This window comes from Cervus elaphus, chromosome 3, assembly GCF_910594005.1.
Source record: "Cervus elaphus chromosome 3, mCerEla1.1, whole genome shotgun sequence".
NCBI lineage: Eukaryota > Metazoa > Chordata > Mammalia > Artiodactyla > Cervidae > Cervus > Cervus elaphus.
The window spans coordinates 48,388,987-48,400,953 of NC_057817.1; the positions used below are offsets into that span (position 1 = coordinate 48,388,987).

General features: G+C 39.1%; 1 protein-coding gene across 1 annotated transcript; it reads left to right on the plus strand.

Annotated features, from left to right (window-relative positions):
* The first annotated feature begins 1,374 nt into the window (after positions 1 to 1,374).
* LOC122684245 (endogenous retrovirus group PABLB member 1 Env polyprotein-like) lies at positions 1,375 to 2,439 on the plus strand. The gene has a single exon (XM_043888267.1). It carries the CDS (start codon positions 1,390 to 1,392, stop codon positions 2,422 to 2,424), a length of 1,035 nt encoding a protein of 344 aa, XP_043744202.1. The 5' UTR covers positions 1,375 to 1,389; the 3' UTR covers positions 2,425 to 2,439.
* Positions 2,440 to 11,967: the final 9,528 nt, after the last annotated feature.

The window sequence follows — 11,967 nt, forward strand, 5'->3', positions numbered from 1 at the left end:
CTTTGGCATTTTCCTCCTTTACAGGTCAAATTATTAATCATTTACCTTCTGATAAACTTTTGCATTTTGCCAGCCAGCATTCATTTATTTTTCCAAAGAATGTTTCTAATGTTCCTATTCAAGATGCTCTTACGATCTTTACTGATGGATCCTCCAATGGAACTGCTGCCTTTGTGGTTAATGATACCCCTTTCTCCTGGCAGACGAACTATACATCGGCTCAAGAAGTAGAACTTTCAGCCGTCCATAAAGTATGCTCACAATATTCCTCACAGTCTTTTAATTTGTTTACTGATAGCAAATACATTGCTCATGCTTTGCAATATATAGAAACTGTTCCCTTTATTTCTACTGTGAATTCTAACATTCAACATTTGTTACGTTCAATTCAGTCTCTGCTGCAACAGCGCACCTTACCCTGCTTCTTTGGACATTTACGTGCCCACACTGGGCTTCCTGGACCTCTATCTATGGGAAATCAGATGGCTGATTCTCACACTAGAGTTTTTCTTTCACAGGTGGAAGCAACACAGCAATCACATGCGCTACATCACCAGAATAGTAATACTCTTCGTTTGCCGTTTCAAATCCCTCGAGAGACTGCACGACAAATTGTTAAATCTTGTTCTGTTTGCCCTAAGTTTCTCCCAGTTCCACATCTTGGTGTTAATCCTCGCGGGCTTCTACCGAATCATCTTTGGCAAATGGATGTCACTCATGTCCCTTCCTTTGGTCGTTTAAAGTACGTTCATGTATCTATTGACACCTTTTCAGGATATATTGTGGCATCCTTACAGACTGGTGAAGCCGCAAAACATTCTATCTCACATTGTCTTTATGCTTTTTCCATTTTAGGCACGCCAAAGATTATAAAAACTGATAATGGCCCCGGCTATGTCTCCTCTGCCTTCAAAAATTTTTGTTCCTCTTTTTCTATCACCCTAAAAACAGGCATTCCTTATAATCCACAGGGTCAAGGCATCGTGGAACGTGCTAATCAAACTTTGAAACTACAGCTTCAAAAAATACAGAGGGGGGAGCTCTACCCCCTTCTACCCAGAAATTACCTTAATCACGCTTTATATATTTTAAAATTTTTTAATTTTAGATAAAGAAGGACATTCAGCCACGCAGAGATTTTGGGACCCTCAGATTTCCAGCAGAAAGCCGATGGTCTTGTGGAAAGACCCGCTGGATAATAACTGGCATGGCCCAGATCCCGTGTTAATTTGGGGGAGGGGTCATGTATGTGTTTTTCCACAGGATGCCGAAGCACCGCGCTGGCTCCCGGAAAGGCTGGTACGCCAGACGGAGGAGATTACTGAAATCAGCAATTAGGTCGGCTGACTTTACAGCAGAGGAATCTTCTCTCGACAAATTAGCAGATGCATGAGTGTTAATGCATACTTATATTACGAAAATAGATCTGTTTCTTCTCCTAATGATTTTAATCGATTTGAGGGTGACTACTACCAAGTTTGGGATGAATATTTCTGGATGACCCCTGAAAAAGGACAGCTACTGACCCCTGCTGACATTTGCTGGGAGCAAAAGACTCATGTACCAACATTTGGAGGCCGAGAATTTCCAGGATATCACATGAAACATATGGGACTATTGCCTACCCACAAATGTAAGACTGTAATGGATGTAACGTTTATTGTCAACAAGTCTGTTATTTGGCCAGGGACAGATTGGGAAAATAGCCCTGGTATAAGATGGGTAGCCCCAAATAACACTCGATGGATTTGTGGATACAACCTTTGGCCCTGGCTCCCTGTAGGATGGGTGGGGAGATGTACCCTAGGGTTTGTGTTTGCCCCTGGGAGAATTCATAAGCAAAAAATTAGTCAACCTGTTAATTTACCTTATGTTAAAGCCCGGTGGTCACGCTCTGTTTTTCATTGGTATGATTATTTAGCCTCAATTTTTGTGCCCTCTTTAGGAGCCACTGATATTATGCTCAGGGTAGAGGCTTTGAACAGTTTTACAAAACAGGCATTGACAGATACTATAAGAGCTTTAGAGGCTCTTAATGAAGAACAAAAACAGATGAGAAAAGCCGTTCTACAAAATTGTATGGCTCTGGATATTCTAACAGCCTCTCAAGGGGGAACATGTGCCTTAATAAAAATGGAGTGTTGTGTATATATTCCTGATTATTCCTCAAATGTTTCTGATGCTTTAGAAGATATGAAACAACAAGTAGCCGCTATGGATTTTTCTGACTCCAGCATTTGGAGTCAGATATCTGCCTGGTTTCATAGTGGTTGGTGGAAATCTATAATTTTCATCATTATATGCATATTGTTATTGCTGTGTTTTGGCCCTTGCATTTGTCAATGCTTATCTGAGATGATAAATAAAAGATTGCTGATGTTTTCCCGTTTGCAAACGCGGCCATTTCCTTCAAGGGAGATATAATGGCCATTAGTCAAAAGAAAAGGGGGAGATGCGGGGAGCAGGCCTGACTGCTCAGGCCCCTTCTCGGCCCTGAGAGAGATCAAAAGGTCCCTCTCTGTCCCGCCACCCCTGATTTGTTAAAGTGCAAATTGGCCTTTCTCACCTCCCTCAAGGAAATCGCTGCAGCCACCATTTGCCTATTTTCCTGACTCTGATAAGATTATCGGGCTCCTGTGAATGGCTTATGTCTAGGTAGTCTTTACCTGATTGTAAGATGCTGGTGCCATGCTCTGCTGGAGTTAAGATAAACTCCTAAAACTAGTATCTGCAGTTCTGCACGTATACAAGTCTTTGATCTAAAATTTGGTGAATCCTGTTAGTATATATATGTATGTTACGCCTCAATAAAGTCGTCGGAATCAGTCACAAGCTGACTCCGTCCCTCTCAACCCCATCTTTCTTAGTCTTTTATTTCTCAGGTGCACTGGTGATTGCGTCCTTGACCTGTTCATCTAGCCGGCAGGTCCGGCACGTTTTGTCATACATTGATATGAATCAGCCATAGATTTACACGTATTCCCCATCCCGATCCCCCCTCCCACCTCCCTCTCCACCCGATTCCTCTGGGTCTTCCCAGTGCACCAGGCCCGAGCACTTGTCTCATGCATCCCACCTGGGCTGGGGATCTGTTTCACCATAGATAATATACATGCTGTTCTTTCAAAACATCCCACCCTCACCTTCTCCTACAGAGTTCAAAAGTCTGTTCTGTACTTCTGTGTCTCTTTTTCTGTTTTGCATAAAGGGTTGTCGTTACCATCTTTCTAAATTCCATATATATGTGTTAGTATGCTGTAATGTTCTTTATCTTTCTGGCTTACTTCACTCTGTATAATGGGCTCCAGTTTCATCCATCTCATAATTGAAGAAGGATAAGGAGTTTCCCAGACAAGCAAATCTAAGGAGTTTAACACCACTAAACAAGACCCAGAGGAGAAGGCAATGGCACCCCACTCCAGTACTCTTGCTTGGAAAATCCCATGGACGGAGGAGCCTGGTAGGCTGCAGTCCATGGGGTCGTGAAGAGTCAGACATGACTGAGCGACTTCACTTTCACTTTTCACTTTTATGCATTGGAGAAGGAAATGGCAATCCACTCCAGTGTTCTTGCCTGGAGAATCCCAGGGATGGGGTCGCACAGAGTCGGACACGACTGAAGTGACTTAGCAGTAGCAGTAGCAACAAGACCCAGTTTCCCCCACATTCAGTCTTTCCCATCAGGGAGCTTCCATAAGCCTCTTATCCTTATCCTTCAGAGTGCCAACAGAATGAAAACTACAATTATAGGAAACTGATCAAACTGATCACATGACCACAGCCTTGTCTAACTATGGGCCTGCCATATAGGGCCACTCAAGATGGATGGGTCACAGTGGAGAGTTCTGACAAAACATGGTCCACTGGAGAAGGGAATGGCAAACCACTTCAGTACTCTTGCCTTGAGAACCCCATGAACAGCATGAAAAGGCAAAAAGATAGGACACTGGAAGATGAACTCCGCAGGTTGGTAGATGTCCAATATGCTACTAGAGAAGAGTGAAGAAATAACTCCAGAGAGAATGAAGAGACAGTGCCAAAGCAAAAACAACACCCAGCTGTGGATGTGACTGGTGATGGAAGTTAAGGCTGATGCTGTAAAGAACAATATTGCATAGGAACCTGGAATCTAAGGTCCATGAATAAAGGTAAGTTGGAAGTGGTCAAATGAGATGGCAAGAGTGAATGTCAACATTTTAGGAATCAGTGAACTAAAATGGACTGGAATGGGCAAATTTAACTCAGATGACCATTATATCTACTACTGTGGGCAAGAATCCCTTAGAAGAAATGGAATAACCCTCATAGTCAACAAAAGAGTCCTAAATGCAGTACTTGGGTGCAATCTCAAAAATGACAGAATGATCTCTGTTTGTTTCCAAGGCAAACCATTCAATATCACGGTAATCCAAGTCTATGCCCTGATCAGTAACGCTGAAGAAGCTGAAGTTGAACAGTTCTATGAAGACCTACAAGACCTTCTAGAACTAACACCCAAAAAAGATGTCCTTTTTATCATACGGGACTGGAATGCAAAAGTAGGAAGTCAAGAGTTACCTGGAATAACATGCAAATTTGGCCTTGGAGTACAAAATGAAGCAGGGCAAAGACAACAGAGTTTTGTAAAGAGAACTCACTGAGCATAGCAAACACCCTCTTCCAACAACACAAGAGATGACTCTACACATAGACATCACCAGATGGTCAACACCGAAATCAGACTGATTATATTCTTTGCAGCCAAAGATGGAGAAGCTCTATATAGTCAGCAAAAACTGGGAACTGACTGTGGCTCAGATCATGAACTTCTTATTGCCAAATTCAGACTTAAATTGAAGAAAGTAGGGAAAACCACTAGACCATTCAGGTATGACCTAAATCAAATCCCTTATGATTATACAGTGGAAGTGACAAATAGATTCAAGGGATTAGATCAGACAGAGTGCCTGAAGAACTATGGATAGAGGTTCGTGATATGGATAGTAGGCAGTGATCAAGATTATCTCCAAGAAAAAGAAAGGTAAAATGGTTGCCTGAGAAGGCCCTACTGAGAAATAGCTGAGAAAACAAGAGAAGCTAAAGGCAAAGGAGAAAAGGAAAGATAGAAGCATTTGAATGCAGAGTTCCAAAGAATAACAAGGAGAGATAAGAAAGCCTTTTTCAGTGATCAATGCAAAGGAATAGAGGAAAACAACAGAATGGGAAAGACTAGAGATCTCTTCAAGAAAATCAGAGATACCAAGGGAACGTTTCATGCAAAGATGGGCACAATAAAGAACAGAAATGGTATAGATCTAAGAGAAGCAGAAGATATTAAGAAGAGGTGGCAAGAGTACACAGAAGAACTATACAAAAAAGATCTTCATGACCCAGATAACCATGATGGTGTGATCACTGGACTAGAGCCAGACATCCTGGAATGTGAAGTCAAGTGGACCTTAGGAAGCATCACTACGAACAAAGCGAGTGGAGGTGATGGAATTCCAGTTGAGCTATTTCAATCCTGAAAGATGATGCTGTGAAAGTGCTGCACTCAATATGCCAGCAAACTTGAAAAACTCAGCAGTGGCCACAGGACTGGAAAAGATCAGTTTTCATTCAAATCCCAAAGAAAGGCAAGCCAAAGAAAGTTCAAACTACTGCACAACTGCACTCATCTTGCATGCTAGCAACGTACAGCTCAAAATTCCCCAAGCCAGGCTTTAGCAGTACGCGAACTGTGAACTTCCAGATGTTCAAGCTGGTTTTAGAAAAGGCAGAGGAACCAGAGATCAAATTGCCAACATCTGCTGAATCATTGAGAAAGCAAGAGAATTCCAGAAAAACATATATTTCTCTTTTATTGACTATTCCAAAGCCTTTGATTGTGTGGATCACAACAAACTGTGGAAAGTTCTTAAAGAGATGGGAACACCAGGCCACCTGACCTGCCTCCTGAGAAATCTGTATGCAGGTCAAGAAGCAACAGTTAGAACTGCACATGGAACAACAGACTGGTTCCAAATAGGGAAAGGAGTACGTCAAGGCTGTATATTGTCACCCTGCTTATTTAACTTATATGCAGAGTACACCATGCGAAATGCCAGGCTGGATGAAGCACAAGCTGGTATCAATATTGCTGGGAGAAACATTAATATCCTCCGATAACTAGATGAGACCACCGTTCCAGCAGAAAGTAAAGAGGAACTGAAGAGCCTCTTGATGAAAGTGAAAGAAAAAAGCTGGCTTAAAACTCAATATTCAAAAAACAAAGATCATGGCATCTGGTCCCATCACTTCATGGTTAATAGATGGGAAAACAATGGAAACATGTCAGACTTTATTTTGGGGGGCTCCAAAATCACTGCAGATGGTGACTGCAGCCAAGAAATTAAAAGATGCTTGCTCCTTGGAAGAAAAGCTATGACCAACCGAGACAGCATATTAAAAAGCAGAGACATTACTTTGCCAACAAAGGTCCATCTAGTAAAATCTATGGTTTTTCCAGTAGTCATGGATGGGTGTGAGAGTTGGACTATAAAGAGAGCTGAGTGCCAAAGAATTGATGCTTTTGAACTGTCATTCTGGAGAAAACTCTTTAGAGTCCTTTGGACTGCAAGGAGATCCAAGAAGTCTATCCTAAAGGAAATTAGTCCTGAATATTCATTGGAAGGACCGATACTGAAGCTGAAACTCTAATATTTTGGCCACCTGATGGGAAGAACTGACTCATTGGAAAAGACCCTGATGCTGGGAAAGATGGAAGTCAGGAGGAGAAGGGGATGACAGAGGATGAGATGGTTGGATGGCATCACCAATTCAATGAACATGAGTTTGAGCAAGCGCCGGGAGTTGGTGATGGACAGGCAAGCCTGGTGTGCAGCAGTCCATGGGGTCGCAAAGAGTTGGACATGACTGAATGGCTGAATTGAACCTAAAACTGACCTTACAGGAAACATTAAAGTTGTCTTTAAGAAGAAAGGAAAAAGCCACAGCTAGAAATAAGAAAATATATGACAGGAAGATTCTCACTGGTACAGGCAAATGTATAGCAAAGGCAGTAGTTTAGCCACTTAAAAAGTTAGAATAAAGATTAAAAGATAAATTAGTGTAACAAAGACGTTCCAGTAAGTAGTTACAGAATACACAAAATAAAAGTATGTAAAACATGACATCAAAGACAAAATGTGATAATGAGGGGAGCAAAAAATGCATTTTTAAAAATGCTTTTGAACTTAAGGGACTATCAGCTTAAAAATGATGACTAATATACAGGCTGAAACATACAAACTTCATAGTAACCACAAACCTAAAATGGAAACTCAAAAAATAAAGAGAAAGTAATCCAAACATAATGTAAAAGAAATCCATCAAACCACAATGAAATTAATCAAAAGAAAACAGGAACAGAGAAGAACTACAAAAACAGCCAGAAAACAATTAAAAAATGACAGTAAGTATGACATGAGGGCAAGTCACTCAGTCATGTCTGACTCTTTGCAACCCCATGGACTGTAACCCACCAGGCTCCTCTGTCAGTGGAATTCTCCAGGCAGGAATACTGGAGAGAGTAGCCATTGCTTTCTCTGGGGATTCACCTTCACAAATCCTTTGAGTGATACAGAGGATACAAAGATATAGGAAACTAGATGCCAACCTAGTTGGGAAGCAACCACTGAATTCAGTAGTAATACCATTGTATAAAATGCCTTTTGCAATTATCTTCTGCATTTTCAGAATCTTGTTTTAATTATTCCCAATGGTGGAAAAATATTTCTCCCTTGGCAAATGGTTTGATTTCTGTAAACATCTCAGTCATTCATCACCAAATCTTGTAAGTTGAGTAATACAGTAGGGTACTACAACTTTTAAAAATAAGTAAAATGTGATTTTAAGACTCTGTCTTATTGCCTTAAATGACTCATAAAAGTAGTTCTACAGCAATTTCAAAAGAGGAGTTTCAAAATTATTTTTGAGCTAAGGCAGCATTTCCTGAATAACTAAACAGTTACATAAAATGACTGATTTGAAAGTATATGCTCTTTCTGACTGCATAAATCATAGCAACTGTGTTTTAAAATCATTTGTTTATTCAACAGTCATGCCTTATTCATTTGTGAGCATATCAATAATAACAAGTTATAATTATGGATCACTTATGCTTTGCTAAATACTTTATGTGTATTATTTATTAAAAAAATCGTATACACATGGAGGCAACTTAGGCACAAATAGGCTTAGTAACTTGTCCAAGACCACCATGTTACTTTGCAGTCGTTTCAGAATTTGAACAAAGACATACTTTGTACATGTACTGTTTCATCAAGCCAAACTAGAGACAAAGTTTGAAATATATATAATTACATGTCAGTTTCTGAGTTTTCATAAACCTTTTAACCAAAGATGTATACTTATCCTTCTAAAAGTTCTTTTATTGACTTTTACACTCTACATCATATTTATTGGTTCCATTCAGTGTCAATAGTTCATTTTCATATTCACTGTTTCCCCTGAGTACAAAAAGGATGTGAAAATCTCATAAGAGATGTAAACCTGGTTTTGTCTTTAAATGAGTTTTAAATCTATTTATAGATTCAAAATAATATCAAGATGAGATATACAAAAGTCTTTGAATTCTATTAAACCATGTGTTTTAACAAACCTGCATTCATAAAATTTTAAAAATTGAAAACAAAACAAAAACAACAACAACACCTGCATACTCCTAAGAAGGAGACAGCTTCAAAAACCAAGGAGTGAGTCTGGGGCAGGGCACTCACTCAAGGCCAGTGGAGTCTGCTCAGATTTGATCCTCAGGGCTTCTGCTCCAACAACTGTGTAGCAGGCTCTGCCCAGACAGGGCAGGCCAGCCATGAGCACAGAGGAGGTGCTGCCCCGTACCCGGCATAGGCTCCGTGTAACACCACACTGCTCACACTTCTTACCAAGGGGATGAGGGCTGGTACAGTCTGAGGAACGACGTGGCTGGCATCGACACCAACACCAGACCTCGGACCAAAAATACCGGACTCGCACAGTCTACACACAGAAGCTCTCACATAAAAACACCCCCTTCAAGATCATAACAGATAACTGTTTCTCTTAAATTCATAGAGACAGAGAAAGCTAAGTAAGGTGAAAAAGCAGAGGAATTACTCCCAACAAGAGGAATTCACTGGAAGAATAAATAATGAAATATATTTCACCATTCTGCTGGATGCTGAGTTTAAAAAGGAGATAGTTGGGTACAAGATAAATATACAGAAGTCAATTGCATTTTTGACACAACAATAAATTATCAGAAAGACAAAGAAAAACCAATCCTGCTTAAAATCACATAAAAAATTTCTATGAGTAAATAAAAAACAATTCCTAGGAATAAATTTAACCGATGAGCTTAAAGACTTATTTGCTAAAAACTATAAAACATTCACAAGGGAAACTGAAATTGATTCAAAGAAATGAAAAGATCTCCTATGCTCTTGGATTGGAAGAATATTAATGGCTATACTACCCAAAACAATCTACAGGTTTAACGTAATACCTATCAAAACACCCAGGACAGTTTCCTCTGAAATAGAATGAATAATCCTAAAATTTATACGGAACTACAAAACACCCAGAATTACCAAAGCAATCCTGAGAAAAAAAAGAAGGCTGGAGGCATAATCCTCCCAGAGTTCAGACTGTACTACAAAGCTACAGCAATCAAACAATGTGGTACTGGCATAAAAACAGACATATAGATCAATGGAACAGAATGTAAAGTCCAGAAATAAACCCATGCACCTATGGTAAATTAATCAATGACAAAGGAGTTAAGAATATACAGTGGAGAAAAGATAGTCTCGTCAACAAGTATTGCTGGGAAAGCTGGACAGCTAAATCAACAAAATCAGAACACTCCCTAACACCAAATACAAAAATAAGCTCAAACTAGTTTAAAGACATAAATATAAGACATGAAACCATAAAACTCCTAGACGAGAACACAGGCAAAACATTCTCAGACATAAATCATAGCAATATCGTCTTAGACCAGTCTCCAAAAGAAATAAAACCAAAAATAAGCAAATGGGACCTAATCAAACTTAAAAGTGTTTGTATAACAAAGGAAACTATCAACAAAGTGAAAAGACAACCTATGGAATATGAGAAAATATTTGTAAATGATGCAGCCAACAAAGAGTTAATATACAAACAATTCATGAAATCAGTATTAAAAAAACCTGATTAAAAAATTGGCTGAAGATCTAAATAGATAATTCTCCGAAGAAGACATGCAGATGGCCAACAGGTACATGAAAAGATCAAAACCATGGTGAGATATCATCTCATACTGATCAGAATGGTTATTATCAAAACGTTTACAAATAATAAACAGTGGAGAGGATATGGAGAAAAGGGAACCCTCCCACACTATTAGTGGGAATGTACTTTGTAGAGCTGCTATGGAAAATAGTACAGAAGGACCTTAAAAAACTAAAAATAAAGCTACCATATGATCTAGCAATTCTACTCCTGGATATACAGAAAAGATGAAAACTCTAAAGAGAAACATGTTCATAACAGAACTACTTTTAACAGTCAAGGCATGAACACAACCCATGTGCCCATCAATAGATGATTGTCTTATGAAGATGTGATAAATATATATCTAAACTGTATATAAATATATTTATACACACAAATATATAAATGTATATAAATTAAGATAGATGTGTGCTCAGTCATCCAGTCATGTCCAACTCTTTGTGATCCCGTGGACTGTAGCCTGCCAGGCTCCTCCATCCATGGAATTTTCCAGGTAAGAATACTGGACTGGGTTGCCATTTCCTACTCCAGGGGATATTCCAGACCCAGGGATCAGACCCGTATCTCCTGTAAGTCTCCTGCATTGCAGGTGGATTCTTTACCAGTGGGCCACTGGGGAAGCCCACATAGATGAATGTGCGTGCATGTTAAGTCACTTCAGTCATGTCTGACTCTGTGTGACCCTATGGACTTGCAGCCTGTCAGGCTCTTCTGTCCATGGGATTCTCCAGGCAAGAATACCAGAGTGGGTTGCTGTGTCCTCCTTCAGGGGATCTTCCCAACCCAGGGATTGAACCCACATCTCTTATGTCTAACTTGCATTGGCAGGTGGGTCCTTTACCATTAGCATCACCTGGAAGCCCCATATAAATAAATATATAAAAATAAACATGTATAAATGTATATCTATAAATACATATGCAAAGATACACACAACAGAATATTACGAAACCATAAAAAAGAATGAAGTTCTAGTCTTTGCAACAATGTGGATGAACCTAGAGAATACTGTACTTAGTAAAGCCAGACAGAAAAAGACAGATATTATATGATATCATTCACATGTGGAATCTAAAAAATAATACAAGTGAATCTATATAGAAAACAGAAACTGACTCAGAAACATAGAAAATAAATTTATGGTTACCAAAGGGGACAGGGGGAGGGATAAATTAGGAATATGGGATTAATAGATACCAACTATTGCTACTATACAGAAAATAGATAAGCAACAATGATAAATAGCACAGAGAGCTAGCGTCAATATCTTGTAATAACCTACAGTGGAAAATAATCTGAAAGAAACATAACTGAATCACTTTGCTATATACCTGAAATTCACAATATTATAAATCAACTATTATTCAATTTAAAAAGTGCAAAAAATTATCAAGGTTTAAGAACCAGTCTTCTTACATAATCTCATAGGCTGCTTTGTGTAGAAGTTTCTAGGTACAGGAAAATTCTAACTGAAGTCATTGTTTCAAGTCTTAGAAATGAAATATAAGCAGTTGTTCCTGATTTTGAAGAGCACTATAAAAATATGTCCCTGGAAATATCCTAATAATAATGTTTATTTATTCAGTTATTCATTCACTCACATTTTAAATTCAGCAAATAGTTATTTGGGGCATTATACATATATAATAATAACTAGGGAAGGCAGAGGATACA

Bases quoted from the DNA above. Each gene is read 5' to 3' on its own strand.
- LOC122684245 (XM_043888267.1), top strand. From the start codon at position 1,390: ATGAGTGTTAATGCATACTTATATTACGAAAATAGATCTGTTTCTTCT.